The 20,965-nt window shown below is 37.0% G+C and overlaps 2 protein-coding genes across 14 annotated transcripts in view; one reads left to right on the top strand and one right to left on the bottom strand.

Annotated features, from left to right (window-relative positions):
* Positions 1-20,965, bottom strand: part of LOC127510665 (gastrula zinc finger protein XlCGF8.2DB-like) — a 242,149-nt gene that overhangs the window by 167,861 nt on the left and 53,323 nt on the right. Inside the window, exons 1-3 of one of the 13 annotated variants that reach the window (XM_051890558.1) lie at positions 15,076-15,710; positions 5,313-5,448; positions 1,824-3,195 (exon numbers count right to left, since the gene is read on the bottom strand). The exons of 1 other annotated variant lie outside the window; for it this stretch is intronic. In XM_051890558.1, the coding sequence (XP_051746518.1) occupies positions 2,345-3,195; positions 5,313-5,397 (936 nt within the window). In that variant the 5' untranslated portion in view covers positions 5,398-5,448; positions 15,076-15,710 and the 3' untranslated portion in view covers positions 1,824-2,344. 11 more of the 13 variants (XM_051890560.1, XM_051890559.1, XM_051890562.1 and 8 more) reach the window with 11 other exon arrangements.
* Positions 16,360-20,469, top strand: LOC127510683 (gastrula zinc finger protein XlCGF8.2DB-like). The gene is made up of 3 exons (XM_051890600.1): positions 16,360-16,420; positions 17,068-17,289; positions 18,894-20,469. The coding sequence occupies exons 2-3, from the start codon at positions 17,118-17,120 to the stop codon at positions 19,715-19,717; spliced, it is 996 nt and encodes a 331-aa protein (XP_051746560.1). The 5' UTR covers positions 16,360-16,420; positions 17,068-17,117; the 3' UTR covers positions 19,718-20,469.

Genomic DNA, 20,965 nt, shown 5'->3' on the forward strand with positions numbered 1-20,965 from the left:
CACTCAAAAGATATACGAAGTAGCAGTGTATTCCAGAATCCACACCCTTCAATTCAGTGTCACATGACCTTTCAGAAATCATTCTAATATGCTGATTTGCTGCTCAAAAACATTTCTTATTATTATAATCAATGTTAAAAACAGTTTTCGCTGCTTTACGTTTTTGCGGAAAGGTTGATACTTTTCAGGATTCATTGATTAATAGAAAGTTTAATGAACAGCATTTATCACATTTATATATTAAACTTATTAAATAGAAACCTTTTGTAACATTATAAATGTGTTCACTGCCACTTCTGAACAATTTAATGCATCTTTGATGAATAAAAGTATTAAATTCTCTCTTTTTGTCTTACCACAAATGTTTGAATGGTATCATTATTATCAATGTTTTCAACATTGATAATAATAAAGAAGAAATGTTTCTTTAGCAGCAAATCAACATATTAGAATGATTTCTGAAGTATCATGTGACACTGAAGACTGGAGTAATGATGCTGGAAATACAGTTTTGATCATTTTAAAATATATTAAAATAGAAAACAATTATTTTAAATTGTAATATTTCACAATAATACTACTTTACCGTATTTTTTAACAAATAAATGCAGATTTGTTGAGCACAAGAGACTTCTTTCAATAACAAAAAAAAATAATGTTTCTAAACTTTAGACTGGTACCGTATGCCAATATTGAAACACATATAAAAGTCAGTGTGTTTTTTTCTAATATTAAAATTCACTATGAACATGTTCACTTGAATCTAAAATACCCGAAAATTGGTATAAAATGTCCAAAAATTATGATTAAAATAAAAAATTAGAATAAAATAAACAATAAAGACGTAAAATACAAATGTGAATCAATTAATAATAAGTACTGATAAATAAAGTTCAGTCTAATTAAAAATGGAGTATTTCACAGCTATTTAATAAAATCAATCGTCAGTCAAGTCTTTAATGTCAAGAGTCATTGTGTGAGTTGCTTCTTATGTAGAGTGATTCAAATCACTCACTAATGAGTAAATTCAACAGAACAAAACAAAACAAAAATAACTTTATTTAACAATTTGAACTGTCATACGCAGTTGACATAGCTTGTTTACGTCTGGCTCATTATTGGCCAGCTCCTGCGTCACTCAAATTATTTTGGAGCGTAATGAATCAGCGTGTCGAATCATGATTTGGATCGCGTGTCAAACCGCCAAACTGCTGAAATCACGTGACTTTGGCGCTCCGAACTGCGGATTCGACCCGCTGATTCATTATGCTCCGAAGCTTCCTGAAGCAGTGTTTTGAAATCGGCCATCACTAAATAATTCGTTATTTTGTTTTTTTGGCGCACCAAAAATATTCTCGTTGCTTTATAATATTAATATTGAACCACTGTACTCACATGAACTGATTTAAATATGTTTTTAGTACCTTTATGGATCTTGAAAGAGGAAATGTCATTGCTCCCTATGTAGGCCTCACTGAGCCATCGGATTTAAACAAAAATATCTCAATTTGTGTTCTGAAGATTAACGAAGGTCTTACTGGTGTGGAACGGCACGAGGGTGAGTAATTAATGACAGAATTTTCATTTTTGGGTGAACTAACCCTTTAAGGTACAAGGATTTACATTTGCTCATACACACTAACTTGTTTGCACTAAAATACCAGCTAATCTTTATTTTACTTGTTTCTGATTGGTTCATTTCCAAAGTTTACTCTTCATGGGTGGGCGGGGCAGCTTGCGAGGAGCGAGGGAAAGGAACGTGCAATCCGCAATACTTCTCCAAAACGACTGCTCGGCCAAATACAGCAAAATCTAACAACTACTAACAAGTACTGAATACTTTATTTCATATTACCTTCAGTAAAATGTATATCATTTCTCCAATTCACATTTCTTTGTGTTATTTGAATTTAGTCACATGCTTAGTAGGGTGATTTGAAAAAGTTAGAAGTTCTACTAAGTGGAGGCATGGCCAATAACAGTGTGTGTTTACAAAATTAAGGGTTTACAAAGCTTTGCTTAAAACGAATAATGATAGACGAGACATAATACCCGAGTTATTATTTTTCTTAGTATGTATGTTTGAACCAGACCCAGGGCCCCATCCCGTGTTAGTACTGTCATTAATTTACCTACCATATCCAACATAGAAAACAAGGGGTTATACAAATATTCAAGCCGTTTATCCATTTTCAACCCCTGAACCTAAAAACATAAAAGAGGCATTTTTTCAGGTTTTTTTTTTTTTTTTTAAGAAATGAATAAATGCACCATTTTCTAATTTTTCTACTTTCAATATTAAATCACAAAAACGAATGAACGCAGTGTACACAAACTACTTTTTCTAAACCTCTTGTCGCACTGAGGAACACTGCAATGTATTTACAGGATGAGTTTGCAAGTGACGATTCAGGTCTCTTTGATATGTGAAAGTCATCTTACACTGAAGACATGTAAAAGGCTTCTCTCCAGTGTGAACTCTTATGTGCCTCTCAAGGCTTACTTTAACTGTGAAACTCTTTCCACACCGAAGGCAGGTGAAAGGCTTTTCTCCAGTGTGAATTCTCGTGTGAGCCTTAAGGCTTGTTTTGTTTGAGCAAGTCTTTCCACAGTGATGGCACATGAATGGCTTCTCTCCAGTGTGAGTTATTACGTGATTCTTAAGGTGATTGCTGTCTGTGAAACTCATTTCACACTGATGACATATAAAACTGATCTCTCTTGAATGAATCCTCATGTGGTTATTACATGTTACTTTATGTCTGAAACTCTTTCCACAGTGATCACATTTGAATGGTTTCTCTCCAGTGTGAAGGTTCATGTGACATCTCAGGTTTAGTTCTGCTGTGAAGCCCTTTCCACACAAAAAGCACATGTAAGGCTTCTCTCCAGTGTGAATTCTCATGTGCCTGTTAAAGCTTCCTTTTTGAGAGAAACTGTTTCCACACTGAGGGCAGGTAAAAGGTTTCTCACCGGTGTGAACACTCATGTGGATTTTAAGGTTTGCTTTTTTGGTAAAACTCTGTCCGCACTGCTGGCAGTTGAAATATCTTATAGTTACTGTTTTTCGTGAGGATGAATTTTCAGTCTCTGAGCAACTAAATTTTTCTCCAGTTGTGAAATCATGATGTTTCTCATACTGGTCTTCCTCCATTTCATCTAGTACTTCACTCTCCTCTTTCAGCAGCATCAAGTCTAAGGTGAAAAGAGACAAATACAAGTTAGTTGTATTTAAAACATCAACACGCACCATTCAGGAAGAACTCTAAAGTGACAATACCACAACACTTATACATGAACAAAAGCTAATGTAATAACTTTAGCAATGCCCCCAACTAAAGATTTTTCTAGTCGACTAGCAGTCATTCATTTAAGTCATTAATCGAATAATCGCACATTTCTATTTACTTAATCACTTAAATAGCCTACTGAGGAGAATACTAAACCATACTGAGCATTTAATATAGGTGCCTGAATGTGTCGGGAAAAAATAGCAAGGACACATTTTAATTATTTATTAATAAACTAGTGTTTTCTGTATCAGTGTCGGCTGCAAAGATGCATCTCCGCAGTGGACGTGCCTTTAGAGAGAAATGCACCTTTCCTACGGCTTGCATAAGCAGAGAGTATTTCTTTTCGATTTAAATTGGTTCGTTTAAAAGTAGACATATTAAAGAGTTAGTTCACCCAAAAATGAAAATTCTGTAAATCAGCGTGTCGAATCCGCAGTTCGGAGCGCCAAAGTCACGTGATTTCAGCAGTTTGGTGGTTTGACACACATTCCGAATCATGATTCGACACGCTGATTCATTACGCTCCGAATCTTCCTGAAGCAGTGTTTTGAAATCGGCCATCACTAAGCAAGTCGTTATTTTGTTTTTTACACAAATGTCATTGCTCCCTATGTAGGCCTCACGGAGCCATCGGATTTCAACAAAAATATCTTAATTTGTGTTCCGAAGATCAACGAAGGTCTTATGGGTGTAAAACGTCACGAGGGTGAGTAATTAATGACCGAATTTTCATTTTTGGGTGAACTAACCCTTTATAGATATACTTCTCATGTCTGATGTCTGTACACTGAGATTCAGTTCATTTTTGTGACACGCTGCTGCTCAGGGAGGCTGAGACGGCAGAAAACGCATCCTGTTTGTGCTTTTGTAAAATAAAGAAAACAATGTTTTCTTGTTATTGTGAGTTTACACAAATAAAAATAGACCATTTACCGTTATGAATTATGTATTACACTTATCTGTATGACTAAAAATGAGTATTTTAAGTTGTTTCCGCTGTTGTCAGGAAAAAATGCAAGAAATTGCGCCGGTGCCTCCATGATGTGCAGTAAAGCGCGCTATACTTTAGCTTCCCCACCTATCCGACCGCTACCACTTTGTTTGTGTAAATGAAGAGACTTCTCATCAAACACAAATATGGTGTGACACAGGGCTCAGTATTAGGTCCTCTGCTTTTCTCCTTGTATATGATTCCCCTGGGAGTCATTATATGGCTTACAATCAGCTGTTTCCTCAAAAGAGTCAGATTGCAAACAGCAGAAAGCCGCCTTCATGCGACACATACAGTAAACCCATGTGTTGTTCACTTCGCAGCACAAAATAACACCAAATTATTAAAAAAAAATAATAATAATTATCCTGACCTAGGTTCTGTTTTGTCATGCACCATGCAAGTTTGTGATCATAATCAATTGAGTGTGAAACCTGACCTGAAGACATTAGGTGCGGCAGTCAGAGATCCTGAATAGAGACTTTTCAAGCCTGACAAGTTTTTTTTTCCTGTGACGGTCACCACTTATCTCTTCATTATAATATTTGAAACTTTTTCGGTAAAGCTGTTTTGAAACAGTATTGTAAAAGCACTATACAAATAAACTTAAACTGAACTACTGTTACAACAACACATTCTGTAAAGCTGCTATGTGTACAATGTGTATTGTGAAAATTCTATACAAATAAATGTGATTTGGCTTGGTATCAAATAACTATTTGTATTTGATGTGCTAAAAGTTAATTCTGTTATTATGTTTATTATATAGTTATATTTGATATAATTATAATATAATTTATATATGTTATAGTTATATTACAATCATGTTTTGCAGTGTGTGTGTTCACTACTCACTATTTATAATGTGTGTGCACTAACTGGAGAGGTTACATGCATCGGACAAATTCAGAATATGGGTTACCATAGTTAGCCTTCACGTGTCACTTTCAAATATCATTCATTTCTGTAGAGCTGAACATTTTAATAAGGATCAAATGACTGAGTTCAGCTTTGAGAAAGAAACCAACCTGTTTGTTCCTCAGTATCTTCATGTTTCACTCTGAATGTTTCTTCAATCTTCATGTCTTCACTCTCTTCTTTAATAAACGCCATCTTTATAATAGTGTGTCATGTGGATCTCAGTTGCTTCACCAGGAGTTTTTCCTGTGTGTTTGGACAGTGATGAGAATAATTAAAAGAAAGTAAAATAAATCCAAACTAAATCTCTGGGTGCATCACAATCAGAATTTCTTGAATTTCCCTAAAAGGGATAAATAAAGCATTTATTATTATTATTATTATTATTAGCAAAAAACTCTCAAAACTAGTGCTTCAAATTAATAAAAGAGCACAAATTATACAGACATTTCATATTTGGATAATTGATTTGTCTTTGGTATTTACTGATTTGTAGATTACTTAATAAATTCTACTTTCATGAAAACTTTTGCAGTTGGTTTGTAAAAGTTGTTGTTACACGTTTGTGTTTCTGTTTTAACCAGTATGTGTCGTCAGCGCGCGATGGTTCAAGCGATTCGAATCACTGAATCATTATGCGAAGCATTTGGTTCAATTGACTCGGAGTTTCGAAAAGGTCCGTTTCTCCCATCACAACATGCCAGCGACCGAATTCTTGTTTACAATAATCTGATTCAAGATATAGGCAGCGAAATGAGACGCACCTTTTCTGTTACTCATGTGGATGCGCTTTACTGACATAAATAACGTTCATGTTAAAGCATTATACTGTTACACTCAATGATAAATAATTCATTTTGCATCGCTTGTAAAAACTATACCATTGATTGAACGGTTTGTAATGATTTAAATACTTGAAATGCTTCAAAACACAAACCTTTCCTCAGCTGAACAGACGCAAGAACGGGACGCAGCCTTATGACGTTAAAACATCGCGCCAAATTAAAAGCCCTGCTCACTGGCTAAAATGACAAAAGTGCACAGAATATAGTAAATATAATTCAGAGTAGAATTGTTTGTGAAATATTAACTACTATTGAAAGAGTATGAGATTATGCCTAAACTGTAAAACAAAACAAATTAGATAACAAAAACACAGTAGATGAGTTTATAAAACACACGTCAGTATTGAAACAACTATAAAAGTAAGACCTTCGTTGATCTATGGAACACAAATTAAGATATTTTTGTTTAAATCCGATGGCTCCATGAGGCCTACATAGGGAGCAATGACATTTCCTCTCTCAAGATCCATTAATGTACTAAAAACATATTTAAATCAGTTCATGTGAGTACAGTGGTTCAATATTAATATTATAAAGCGACGAGAATATTTTTGGTGCACCAAAAAAAAAAAAAAAGAAAGAAAGAAAATATTTGGTGCACCAAAAATATTCTTGTCGCTTTATAATATTAATACTGAACCACTGTACTCACATGAACTGATTTAAATATGTTTTTAGTACCTTTATGGATCTTGAGAGAGGAAATGTCAGATTTCGGAGCCATCAGATTTAAACAAAAATATCTCAATTTGCGTTCCGAAGATTAACGAAGGTCTTACGGGTGTGGAACGGCATGAGCGTGAGTAATAAATGACAGAATTTTCATTTTTGGGTGAACTAACCCTTTAATGTGATTTATTAAATAGCAGAAGGTATTGATAAAAAGGTTCAGTCTAATTAAAAGGGGGTATTTCAAAGATTTTTAATGAAATCAATAAAAAGTCTTCAATGTAATTTATGTGAGTTGCTGCCTTAGTAGAGTGATTCTAATCACTGACTATGTTACGTTAGGATAATGATGATGATGATGATATGGAGAGCATAGTGGATCATATAAAACAGCTTAGCTTTAACAAAGCAAGTGAAATCCAAAACAAAAATAAAATGAAACCGTGTGCTCCATACAAAACCAACACAAGACAATGAACGAAGTGAACAGAAGGCTATATATACACAAAATAATGAACTAAATACGAAACCGCTGTGAACTGATGAATGAAACACAGAAAATGAAGCAATACAAACTGAAAATCCATGAAAATGAAACCAAAACACCAACATAATGTGACGACTAATGAGTGAACACAGGCACAGTTTACATCTGCTGAACTCCACAGAAATCTCTGCAGTTTTCTTAAAAAAAAAAAAAAATCACATTTCAATGTAAATTTTTCTAGGGATATAGTCATTTTTAATCAATAATTACCTTCAGTTCACTTTAAATTTCTGAAAAGAGTGCGTCTTAATAAATTTGGCTTTTTGTACAAATTTTTTTTGCAAGAATTAATATATAGTTTACTGTATACCTTTCTGTAGTGTACTGTATAATCAGGGGTGATCAAGTTTTATGTCTGTTTTGGGTGGGTTTTAGGTCGGATACATTACAGTCCTTTATGACTGTTGCTTGTCAGACTGTATGAACATGATCCCTGCTGTAAAGCCATGTCACACTGTAGGATCTCAGTTGTGCATCATCAGGTTCTGCGCTCTAATTGGTGTTTGATTTGACGGCTGTAGTAGGAGAAGCCGCACTGCAGGACTGTGCTTAAAAACTCCTGACACTGCCAGAATTTTGTCAGAGGTGAAATTTGATTGCAACAGTCATTAATCAGCTGTCGGTGAACATGCAGCGAGGCAACAAGTCAGCTGCCTAAGTTTTCAGATGCAGCAATTGTGATGTTTTTTTGTGTGGGCGGAGCTTAGGTGGAGACAGAACGATTCCCCTGACCACTTCACTAACAATAGCTAGTAAGTGTTGTTAGCTTGTTTATTTTTAACAATGACTGGAGAAAATCCAATTTAGTCTGAATATGTAAGGTCACTCACTGTTCGGATCTGCGATTGTTATTTGAAAAAGTTAACTTTAATGGACGGAACCAGATTGGCCAACCCGTACATGCTCACTCAATGGATGGACGATCTGACGGGATTATCTCCGGTTGAGTCACCTGACATCTACAACTACCTGATAGAGAAACTGAGCATGCAGAAACTCTGGTTACTATCGTAACCTTGGTTCCCTGAGAGACGGGAACGAGACACTGCACAAGCCGCCGTGCCCGCTGCTCGATCAGCTGGGTAAGCGTTCAATCATGATTCTGACGCAATTGTCGCTCCGCCATCTTATATACCGCCAGGTAAGCCTGTCAGTATTTGCATGCAATTTGCATAGCTTGGCCAATTGGCCAGTTTTTCTAACTGGCGTTAGCCTATAAAATCTTCAGAAATCTTTTCTGCATATTCACACGCAGCCCTAGGGACTCCAAGTGGCAAAGCAATACATCTATGTGACTAAGAAGCCCATCCCGCGAATGGGCCAGAATCAGCCAGTCGTCCAGATAATTTAGAATGCGCATACCACTCTCTATGAGAGGGGAAAGCACTGCATCTACACACTTCAAAAACACGCGCGGAGCCAAAGCCATACCGAACGGGAGCACTTAATACTGGTACGCCGTGCCCTCAAAGCCGAATCTCAGGAAGCACCTGTGGCGCGTCGCTACTTGAATGTGAAAGAATGCGTCCTTTAAATCCACAGACATGAACCAGTCCCTGGGAGAGATTTGTGCCAGAATCAATTTGACAGTTATTATTCTGAAAAAAAGCTTGTGAAGCGCTCGATTGATGGGTCTGAAGACCAGGATCGGTCTCTTGGGCACCACGAAATAACAGCTGTAAAATCCGCTCTAGGTTTCGCTTTATCGCTCCTTTCGCGAGCAGACTAGACACACAGGGGCATTTTGAGGCGACGTCACAGACGGAACCATGCTGCTAAAGCGGGGGCGGTCTGCATCTGAACTGAAGGGAATACCCGTTTTGAATTATACTCAGCAACCAAGGGAAGATGCCTGAATGGCTCTCCACACGCCTATGAACTGACATGGCGGCCGTATTCTTTCAGTCAAGGATGCTGGCGGTGACGTATGCAGACCGGAGCCCTGCCCCAGCGAGGTTAAGTGTGCTGGCGGGGAAACGGTCCGTTAACAATAAACGTGTCAACGAATTCCTTAACTGCTTTTGCAAGGACCCTAGCGAACTGGTCGTGGAGATCAGTAGGGCCCTCTGCCTCGGAACGATCTGGCTCTGACTCAGCCCAGTCCTTCTCAGAAGCCAAGATGGACATGGAGTCGTCCTCCTCTCTGGCACTGATGGAAACGAAGTCCGCGATGGCAGGAGGACAAAAAGGACAGGTGAACGGGGCATAGATGTAGGATGGCAGCCTGGGGGCGTGTCGTCATCTTCGTCCCAAGGGGGGGGGCACCATCGTCTCCTTGCCAGCAGTGGGCCTTGCCCCCTTAATGCTACAAGCAGTTTTCCTCCGAGTCCTCAGCACATGAACAGGCAAGTCCGCGCAGTGTACACAGTCTTGACTAGGCCTCAGTGTGGGCCAGGCCCAGGCAGGCGAGGCGATGCGATGCTCGTGTGGGTCCGGCAGGTCGATGGGGCCCGCGCTGATACTGCAAAACGTTGCCATCGGATGCGGTGAAGAGAGCAGGTTCTTCTACGTCTTTGACTATGGCAGTAGCATGAAGGAGAAGATTCTGACGCAGTTGTCGCTCTGCCACCTTATACAGGTAAGCCTGTTAGTATTTGCATAGCTCATGACAATTGGCCAGTTTTTCTAACTGGCGTTAGCCTATAAAATCTTCAGAAGTTTCGGAGAAGGGGAGGAGTTCCCGCAGTAAAGCTGTCGCAGTGTCGAAGTGACCACTCTCGAAAGGGAAACAGCTTTTCAAAATGATTAAATGTTTCAAAGCGCTTGAATCGCCGCACGCTGACGACACATGCTGAGATCCACGTGACATACTATTATAAAGATGGCGTTTATTAAAGAGGAGGCAAGAAATGAGGATTGACAAAGCATTTAGTGTGAAACAAGAAGATACTGAGGAACAAACAAAAAATGTGTTTTTTAAAGAGGAGCGTGAAGATGTGAAGACTGAAGAAACATTCAGAGTGAAACATGAAGATACTGAGGAACAAACAGTTTGGTTTCATTCTCAAAATGGCATGATTTCAGCTTCATTTAAAGGGGTCGTGCATCTTTTTTTCCTTAATATGCTTATGACAATATCAATTCGCTTCAGCTATATGTATATTAGTCTGCATCAGGTCAGTAACTAGTTGGCATGTCTGTTCTTTCTATGTGGAGTAGTGTATCAATTTAATGAAAGTATAAATTCTTAAGTTTAAAATTGTGTTCAGCTTTTAAAATATAAAGCTTACAAAATGTTTATCATAAACTAACGCTAAGACCCAGAATTTGCCCTACCTAAATTATGGACAGGAGCTGCTACTGCATCAACACTGTTATAATTTAGAAATAAATGTCCATTTTCTACCCTGATCTAGACCACTGATTTGAACTCTCCATTTAAAGAGTTGTGTCTTATTTAAAACTTTAATAATCACCCACCGCTCTCTTGAAAATGTTTCATTCACTTTTTGACAAAAATGAGATTGCAATTAAAAAAAAAAAAAGTGTAATACAGCTTTAAATATTTTCCACATACATTATGTGTTGACTATCATGACTATCATACATTTTTGCTATGATTTACAGAAGACACCCACTAAAATGTCATTCAGTGTAATAGTTCATATACCAAAGATAATCTTGGCATGCATATAAAAAAAAAAGCAAGAAGCATTTGATGACATATTAAAAGACCCCATTTAAAGATCACAGTGCAGCCCCCAAATACTAATTAATTGTACTAAGCTCTAATCCTGACTTAGGCTAAGCCTTTCAGCTGCTGTTCCACTGTCACAGTGCAACAGTCATAATTCAGAGACCTCAGCAGTAGTTTCTGTGCAACAATGGGATTTAAATCCTGACTGAAATTGTTCACAAATACCGTAACTCTGCAAAACTGAACATATTTTAGACATAAAATATTTTAGATATAAACCAGCTCTCCTGAGTAAAACTTTTTCATAAGGGGTTTGATAACTGCCAGCTTCAAGTATTTGGAACATCTCCTAAAGCAAGGGTGTCCAGCTCTAACTTGCCTCAACACAACAACCTGGATGTTTCTAATATGCCTAGTATTAGCTTGATTAGGTTCAGGTGTGTTTAATTTGGGTTGGAGCTAAACTTTGCAGGACACATTGTCACACTGAGGAACACTGCAATGTATTTACAGGATGAGTTTGCAAATGACGATTCAGGTCTCTTTGATATGTGAAACTCATCTTACACTGAAGACACGTAAAAGGCTTCTCTCCAGTGTGAACTCTCATGTGAACTTCAAGGTTTGCTTTACGTGTGAAACACTTTCCACACTGAAGGCAGGTGAAAGGCTTCTCACCAGTGTGAACTCTCATGTGAATATCAAGATTTGCTTTGTTTATGCAAGTCTTTCCACAGTGATGGCACATGAATGGCTTCTCTCCAGTGTGAGTTATTACGTGATTCTTAAGGTGTTTCCTGTCTGTGAAACTCATTTCACACTGATGACATATAAAACTGATCTCTCTCGAATGAATTCTCATGTGGTAATTACGTGTCACTTTATGTCTGAAACTCCTTCCACACTGATCACATTTGAATGGCTTCTCTCCAGTGTGAAGGTTCATGTGACATCTCAGGTTTAGTTCTGCTGTGAAGCTCTTTCCACACAAAAAGCACATGTAAGGTTTCTCTCCAGTGTGAATTCTCATGTGCCTGTTAAAGCTTCCTTTTTGAGAGAAACTGTTTCCACACTGAGGGCAGGTAAAAGGCTTCTCACCGGTGTGAACACTCATGTGGATTTTAAGGTTTGCTTTTTTAGTAAAACTCTGTCCGCACTGCTGGCAGTTGAAATATCTTGTAGTTTCTGTTTTTCGTGAGGATGAATTTTCAGTCTCTGAGCAACTAAATTTTTCTCCAGTTGTGAAATCATGATGTTTCTCATACTGGTCTTCCTCCATTTCATCTAGTACTTCAGTCTCCTCTTTCAGCAGCATCAAGTCTAAGGTGAAAAGAGACAAATACAAGTTAGCAGTTTAATGTCACAGACAGACATCAAAACATTTAGTCATATAAAGCATCAAAACCAACATGTATGTTAGATCCTATACCCACTAAGCTACTAAAAAAAGGTTTTACCTGTAATCTCAGAACCTATTGGCAATATTGTTTAGGCCTACTCTTTGCTTTGTTTATGACATGTCTCAAACACTTTCAAGCTGGCAGTTATCCAATCCAATCCAATTTTATTTATAAAGCACATAACAAAACAACATAGTTTACCACAGTGCTGTATAATGTAATCATTGTAGAAATTAATAACCACAAATGTAAAACATCAACACACCATCCAAGAAGAACTCTAAAGTGACAATCCCACAACACTTATACATGATCAAAAGCTAATGTAAAAACATTTGGAATGCCCCCGACTAAAAAATTTTCTAGTCGACTAGCAATTGTTCATTTAAGCCATTAGTCGAATAATCACACATTTATATTTAATTAATCACTTAAATAGCCTACTGAGAACACTAAACCATAATGAGCATTTAGTATAGGCGTCATATACCATGTCACCTATCCGACCGCTACGACTTTGTGTAAATGAAGAGACTTCTCATCAAACACAAGTATGGTGTGACACAGGGCTCAGTATTAGGTCCTCTGCTTTTCTCCTTGTATATGCTTCCCCTGGGAATCATTATATGGCTTACAATTTGAAAGCGTTTTGAAAGTGGGAACGGGAGCATTTGAAAGCAGGCATCTATCAGCGGACTGGTCCGTGATAGACGCCTGCTTTCAAACGCTTCCTTGTGTATCTGTCTAAGCGCTCAGTGAAGAGCGTCATTGATGTCTATTTACAACATGTTTTTGAAGCGTTGATCAATGGTAGCCAATCACAGACATATCTTTTGAGCGCGTGAACACAATGGCCAATCAGAGATGTTTACAGATCCGCTCAACAGTGCTCAAAGCATCACATTTTTAAAATTTCAATACCAACTTGGTATCGCGGTCGGTACTTTAAACAACAATATGATGGATTTTTTAAAAAACTAATCATAATTAACAACTAACATTTCTTTTTCCTTACAGGCAAATTAACTTTTGAAAATAGAAAAGTATTTACCAAGACTGAATGTGTTGTAACAGCGGAAAATTTCGCAGTGCTGGCTAGAGAGTATCCAGACATAAAAAGTCTATAATAATCCCATTACCTAATCAACAAACTGATAAACTGTGATTTTGATGATTCTGTGATTCAGTGATTCTGATCTAAATTTGCTTTGCCAGTAACAAAGGTGGATGCTGTTTTGCTCAAAGCCGACGTTGATTGGGAGACTAGAGGCGCTAGAGGATAAACATTATTTTAAAGTAACACTCCACTTTTTTTGAAAATAGGCTCATTTTCCAACTCCCCTAGAGTTAAACAGTTGAGTTTTACCGTTTTCGAATCCATTCAGCCGATCTCCGGGTCTGGCGGTACCACTTTTAGCATAGCTTAGCATAGTTCATTGAATCTGATTAGACCGTTAGCATCTTGCTCAAAAATGACCAAAGAGTAAACATAGAGAGTTTGTTCCTCACATTTACATTTTGGGTCTTAATGTGAAGAAAATCCTCTCATGTTGCTGCTACATGGAGTTCAAGAGAAGAAACACACATCCTTGATCAAAATTTTGATAGAAATGTCACAACAGATGTTTCCTTTAGTGCACAATTTGCATCTTTGATTTGAACTGTTTGTGTCGCTCAAAAATATCTGACTAAAGTGCCGTTGAGCAAGGCACCTAACCCCCAATCGTGTGTGTCCACAGTTTGCAGCGTGTGTGTTCACTACTCACTATTCCCAATGTGTGTGCACTAACTGGAGAGGTTAAATGCATCAGACAAATTCAGAATATGGGTTACAATACTTGGCCTTCACATGTCACTTTCAAATATCATTCACTTCTGTAGAGCTGGACATTTTAATGAGGATCAAATGACTGAGTTCAGCTTTGATAATGAAACCAACCTGTTTGTTCCTCAGTATCTTCTTGTTTCACTCTGAATGTTTCTTCAATCCTCAAATCTTCACTCTCCTCTTTAATAAACGCCATCTTTATAATAGTGTCACGTGGATCTCAGTTGCTTCACCAGGAGTTTTTCTCTGTGTTTGGACAATCTGTCATGTTTAAGATGAGAATAATTAACAGAAAGAAAAATAAATCCAAATCTCTCAGTGTGTCTCAGTCAGCTCCATAGTTCAGTAATCAGTGCACTGGTAAAAGAGAGTCAGTCAGAGTGAGAGTTAATGGTCTTAAATGACCTGATTAGACAAAAAAACACTCAAAACTAGTGCTTCAAATTAAAAGAGCACAAATTATACAAACATTTCATATTTGGATATTTGATTTTTCTTTGGTATTTACTGATTTGTAGATTACTTAATAAATTCTACTTTCATGAAAACTTTTGCAGTTGGTTTGTAAAAGTTGTTATTACACGTTTGTGTTTCTGTTTTAACCAGTATGTGTCGTCAGCGCGCGATGGTTCAAGCGATTCGAATCACTGAATCATTATGCGATGCATTTGGTTCAATTGACTCGGAGTTTCGAAAAGGTCCGTTTCTCCCATCACAACATGCCAGCGACCGAATTCTTGTTTACAATAATCTGATTCAAGATATAGGCAGCGAAATGAGACGCACCTTTTCTGTTACTCATGTGGATGCGCTTTACTGACATAAATAACATTCATTAATGTTAAATAAACCATTATAATGTTAAATTCAATGATAAATAATTCATTTTGCATCGCTTGTAAAAACCCTACACTGATTGAACGGTTTATATGTTTCAAAACACAAACCTTTCCTCAGCTGAACAGACGCAAGAACGGGGCGCAGCCTTTTGACGTCAAAACGTCGCGCCAAATTAAAAGCCCTGCTCACTCGCTAAAATGACAAAAGTGCACAGAATATAGTAAATAAATGTCAGAGGAATTCAGAGTAGAATTGTTTGTGAAATACTATTGAAAGAGTATTGTAAAACTGTAATGTTTAGGGTAAAAAACATATCAAATATTAAAAGTGACAAATGTGATGATAAAAACACAGTATGGATTCATACATCACACGTAAGTATAGAAACAACTATAAAAGTCAGTTTGTTTTTTCTAATATTGAAGTGTGGACATATAAAGTTAATTTGAATCTAAAATACCAGAAAATTTGTTTAACCATTATGATCATCCAAGAATCAAAGATTAAAAAGGCAGCAAAAAAAAAAAAAAAAGTCAAGCATTAATGTGATTCATTAAATAGCAGAAAGTATTAATAAAAAGGTTCAGACTAATTCAAAATAAAATGAAACCATGTGCTCCATACACAACCAACACAAGACAATGAACTAAGAATATAAAAGGCTATATATACACAAAATAATGAACTAAATACGAAACCACTGTGAACTGATCAATGAAACACAGGAAATAAAGCAATACAAACTGAAAGTCCATGAAAATGAAACCAAAACACCAACATAATGTGACGACTAATGAGTGAACACAGGCACAGTTTACATCTGCTGAACTCCACAGAAATCTCTGCATAAAAATGTTAATTAACAATGTTAATTTTTCTAGGGATATAGTCATTTTTAGTATATAATGAACTAATATTTACCTTCAGTTCACTTTAAATTTCTGAAAAGAGAGTGTCTTAATAAATTTGGCTTTTTGTACAAAAAAATTGCAAGAATTAATATATAGTTTACTGTATACTTTACTGTAGTGTACTGTATAATCACAGTTGATCAAGTCTGTTTTGGGTGAGTTTTACAGTTAGATCTCTCTGCTCCAATTTAATTTTGATCAACAAATTCTTAATGAGTTTGAAAAATACAAAGTTCTTTCTAATCCTTTCTAATATGAAGACCATTAAGACACTTTATCCTTTACTGGAAATTTCACAAATGCTCTGTGGTTATGAAAAAGCATTTCACACTTGCTTACATGTAGATATAAACTAGAAGCTGTATCGATAGCTTTGGGAATGGGTGAAAAAGAGTTCAAATCTTTTTAATATTTCAATGTTTTCTAAGTGTTCAATTTCTATGATTTTAGTGTGTGGAAGACTTTTATTTTGGTCTGATGACATGATGTCATAAGGCTGCACTGGGTCTGGCTCCTGCATCTGTGATTCAAATGAAGAAAGGTTTGTTTTTTATTCAAAGTGTTTAAATCGATATAAAACTTTCAGACACTTTAACAGAGAACTGTGAAATTAATTACTTATTAAGTGCAACATGCTTTAACAATAATGCATGTTATTTTTATGAGCATAAAGCTCTTCCATGAGTAATAGAAAAGGTGCTTCCCATTTCACCCCCAATATCGTGAATCAGTTTATCATAAATACACGAATTAGGCCACTGCCAAGTAGTGATAGAAAAACTGAGCTTTTCAAAATGATTTAATATTTCAAATCGTCACACGCTGACGACACATGCTAATCAAAACAGTGTAAATGCAATGAGAGCATAAACACAACTTTAAAACTATTAGCAAATGTTTCATGAAATTATAAATTATTAAATGTAATATACAAATCATTAAATACAAATATAAACCATAACTAAATATTGAGTGTCTTAGTAATTTGTGTTCTTTCATTAATTTTTCATTCTAGTTTTGAATGTTTTTGGCTAATCAGGTCATTTAAGGCTATTAACTATTAGTCTGACTGACTTATCAGTGCACTGACAACTGAATTAGGAAGCTGACTAAGACACACCCAGAGATTTAGTTTAAATTCATTTTTATTTCTGTTAATTATTCTCAATTAATTGCCCAAACACACAGAAAAACAACTGGTGAAGCAGCTGAAATCCACATGATGAACTATTATAAAGATGATGTTTATTAAAGAGGAGAATGAAGAAATGAGGATTGAAGAAGCATTTAGTATGAAACAAGAAGATACTGAGGAACAAACAAAAAAGGCCTTTATTAAAGAGGAGAGTGAAGATGTGAAGACTGAAGAAACATTCAGAGTGAAACATGAAGATACTGAGGAACAAACAGGTTGGTTTCTTTCTCAAAACGGCATGATTTCAGCTTTTTTTCCTTAATATGCTCAGTAATTTTTACATCAAAACAGCCGTGGCTCGTCTGTAAGGGCGGGTAGGGCAAAATATTCATCCAAAACATAGAAATCTATATTAACTGAATCAGTGATAAATTGTAAACGTGTTCAGAATTTTATAACAAATGTTTTTCAGATTTTCTAGACTATTTTAAGTCGTAAAGTGAGCAGGATATATTAAAAATTAACATGCGGCTTTGGCAGGCATGTGTTATGATACTAAGCGGGGCAGCGGGCCACAGATTTCCAATGCATATCTGTGGTAGAAAATGGAACTTTGGGGATTTGGCAGATTGCCCCAATTATTTTTACGTTACCTTATGTAAACCTCGCTCCAGACCAAGACGATATCAATCTGCTTCAGCTATATGTATATTAGCCTAGTTGGCATGTCTGTTCTTCCTATGTGGAGTAGCGTATCAAATTAATGAAAGTATAAATCCTTTAGTTTAAAGTTGCGTTCAGCTATTAAAATATAAAGCTTACAAAATGTTTATCATAAACTAACGCTAAGAATTAACAATATTGACAAGATGTTCTGAGATAACATGTAAAATCTCTTTCAGTATCTTATGCCGGGTACAAACTGCAGTAGTTTTGCAGCTCCAATTTTCACTTACAGACAGTTTTGTGGAAATTACTGACAAATGCCCCAAATCGGAGGTAAATCAGTGCTCGTTCACATGAGTGAAAAATGCAGTGTATACGATCAAAGGCACAACCTGAAAGAAGCGCTAATGCGTCGCTGACACCCGTTAAATATTTAGCATGCTAAATATCTGGTTCTGAGTCCTGCAGTGTGAAAAGTGTTTTGACTGGAATTGACATTGCGACCAGCAACCATTCTCTCCTTCATACACTCCCCCCCCACCCCCCCCCCCCCCCCCACCCCCCCCCACCTACCTTTTTTAACAGGAAGAAATCCAGTCTCTTCATCTTCTGTTATTTCCTGTATGACTTCTCGTATGTAGTTAGTTGTTGACAATTCTCCCTATTGAAATTTTGTGTAATGTGTGACTTTCGATTCCCGCCTCACACGTTGTCGCCAATCCGTCATGTAATGTGCACCCAACAGCAACTAAATGATACCCCTGACCAGTGTTGCCAAGAATTGGGCCACTTTAACACTGTTTCCGCGGGTGGTTTTTCATGTCTGCGGGTTGAGGCGACTCCAAGTAACATGATATTTAGCCTTTGGAATGCAAATTTTACCAGGGGAACCCTGCCAGAAATGTGGATTTTACCCCCCAGAACACAATTTTTACCGGGGTACCCCCCTGAAATGCGATTGGGCTAGTTTTGAGAAGCAATTGGGCAGGTTTTGTTGAGAAAACCTGGCAACCCTGCCCTAGACAGTCGTGTAGTGTGAGAAGGACAGCAATCAGACAACTTTGAAAATCATGTAGTATGTTCCCGGCATTAGTTGGTAGGATCTAGCCTATATGTTGTTGGTTTTGATGCATTATATGTCTAAATGTTTTGATGCCTGTTGTATGGTGCCATTAAACTGTTGTTAACTTGTTTTGGTCTCTTTTTGCCGTAGACCTGATGCCACTGAAAGAGGAGAGTCAAGAACTGAATGAAATGGAAGTGAAAGGTCATTATGAGAAACATAATGATTTCTTAACTGGACACTTTATTTGCTCACAGACTGAAAAATCTTTCTCACAAAAAAGAGCTCAAAAGACAGGAGCTAAAAGTAATTTCACCTGCCAACAGTGTGGAAAGAATTTTATTCGAAACAAAAACCTTAGAGTCCACATGAGAATTCACACTGGAGAGAGGCCATTCACTTGCCCTCATTGTGGAACGAGTTTTGTTCAAAAAGGAACCCTTAAAAGGCACATGAGACTTCATACTGGAGAGAAGCCATTCACATGTCTTCAGTGTGGAAAGAGGTTTATTCAAAAGGGAAGCCTTAACAGGCACATGAGAATTCACACTGGAGAAAAGCCGTTCAAATGCGCTCAGTGTGGAAAATGTTTTGATCAACATAGAAACCTTATAGTCCACATGAGAGTTCACACTGGAGAGAAGCCTTTCACCTGCCAACAGTGTGGAAAGAGTTTCACTAAAAAAGGAAACCTTGAGGTCCATATGAGAGTTCACACTGGAGAAAAGCCATTCGTATGCCCTCAGTGTGGAAAGAGTTTTGATCAACAAGGAAATCTTGCAGTTCACATGAGAATTCATACTGGAGAGAAGCCTTTCACCTGCCAACAATGTGGGAAAAGTTTCACTAAAAAAGGAAGCCTTGAAAGCCACATGAGAACTCACACTGGAGAGAAACCTTACACATGCTCTCAATGTGGAAAGAGTTTCGCTCAAAAAGGAAGCTTTAACAGGCACATGAGAATTCACATTTGAGAGAAGCCTTAAACCTGCCATCACTGAGGAAAGCTTCCTAGAGCACCTCATAATGCTCATTATATAAAACACAAAAGAACCTACATTGTTTAATAACTTGACTTTAACTAAACATATACACAAGCTTAAGAGAAACTATTCTGATCTAAAAGTGTTTTCCAACATTAAGATGGAAGCAGTTTTCCATAAAATTTGTTTTAATTCAGTCAAATTCACATCAACGACAGCAATAGAATGGGCTTTATTTTATTTATCATCAGCTAATATTAAGATTAAAGACTGCAATGGGAGAGAGAGTGGCATCAGCACTGGTAATATAATTTAGTCTTGCTATTTTCAATGAAGAAAACTTGTGTGTTGAGCTTCAGGATGCGACACTGAACTTTCTGTTTCATTTTCGGCAGTTGAGTCACCTTGCTAAAGACATGCTGAGCTCCTTGAAACATGAAACGACCTGAATGAAAGGAGTTTTCACATGAATCACCATCATTGTGACCTGTGTGGAATGTTTAAGGAGACTTTATGTACTTGATACCTCTGAAATGTATACCATTAACTTTGTTTCATCTCAAAGCTAAGCGCAAGAAATAGCGGAACAAGCTATAAGTCAGTCAGTAATTTTTGTGTGCGTGTGATGTGCTGTGTTTGTGCTTTCAGAGTTGCGTGCCTTCATTGACTTGTGCAATTTAAATCTCGCACTTTAATCATATTTATAGCTCCTAACCTAATAAAACAAGTTGAGCCTACTATGATTAATGATTACCTCAAGATGTGGATCTGTATGTGCGATGTATCTGTATTAAAGGGATAGTTCACCCAAAAATGAAAATTTGATGTTTATCTGTTTAGGGCATCCAAGATGTAGGTGACTTTGTTTCTTCAGTAGAACACAAATGATGATTTTTAACTCCAACCGTTGCGGTCTGTCAGTCGTATAATGCATTGAAACGGTAACACAGAACCCAGAGTTCTAGGTTCTAATCCACCCTTGTATAGTTTTTTTTTCTCATTAAAACCAAAGATGTTCATCAGTGAGGACTGATCCAGAGTCCTTTTAGAGTACAAATGCAGTCGAGACCGATGCAAGCCTCAAAACCCAGACCCATAAAAAATCATCTCGAGAATGGTCTTGAGTACTACAACACTACTCTCTTGATAATTTTTCATATATATGATAGGATATATGAGTCTCATTTACAAAGTCAAGAAAAATAATTCAAGGAGGATACAAAGTTTTTCCACAATTAA

The sequence above is a fragment of the Ctenopharyngodon idella genome, chromosome 4 (assembly GCF_019924925.1).
Source record: "Ctenopharyngodon idella isolate HZGC_01 chromosome 4, HZGC01, whole genome shotgun sequence".
Taxonomy (NCBI): Eukaryota; Metazoa; Chordata; class Actinopteri; order Cypriniformes; family Xenocyprididae; genus Ctenopharyngodon; species Ctenopharyngodon idella.

Excerpts from the sequence above, each read along its gene's own strand:
- LOC127510683 (XM_051890600.1), top strand. The coding sequence starts at position 17,118 with ATGATGTTTATTAAAGAGGAGAATGAAGAAATGAGGATTGAAGAAGCA. Across the intron at positions 17,290-18,893 it reads AGATACTGAGGAACAAACAG|ACCTGATGCCACTGAAAGAG; the intron begins GTTGGTTTCTTT and ends TTTTTGCCGTAG.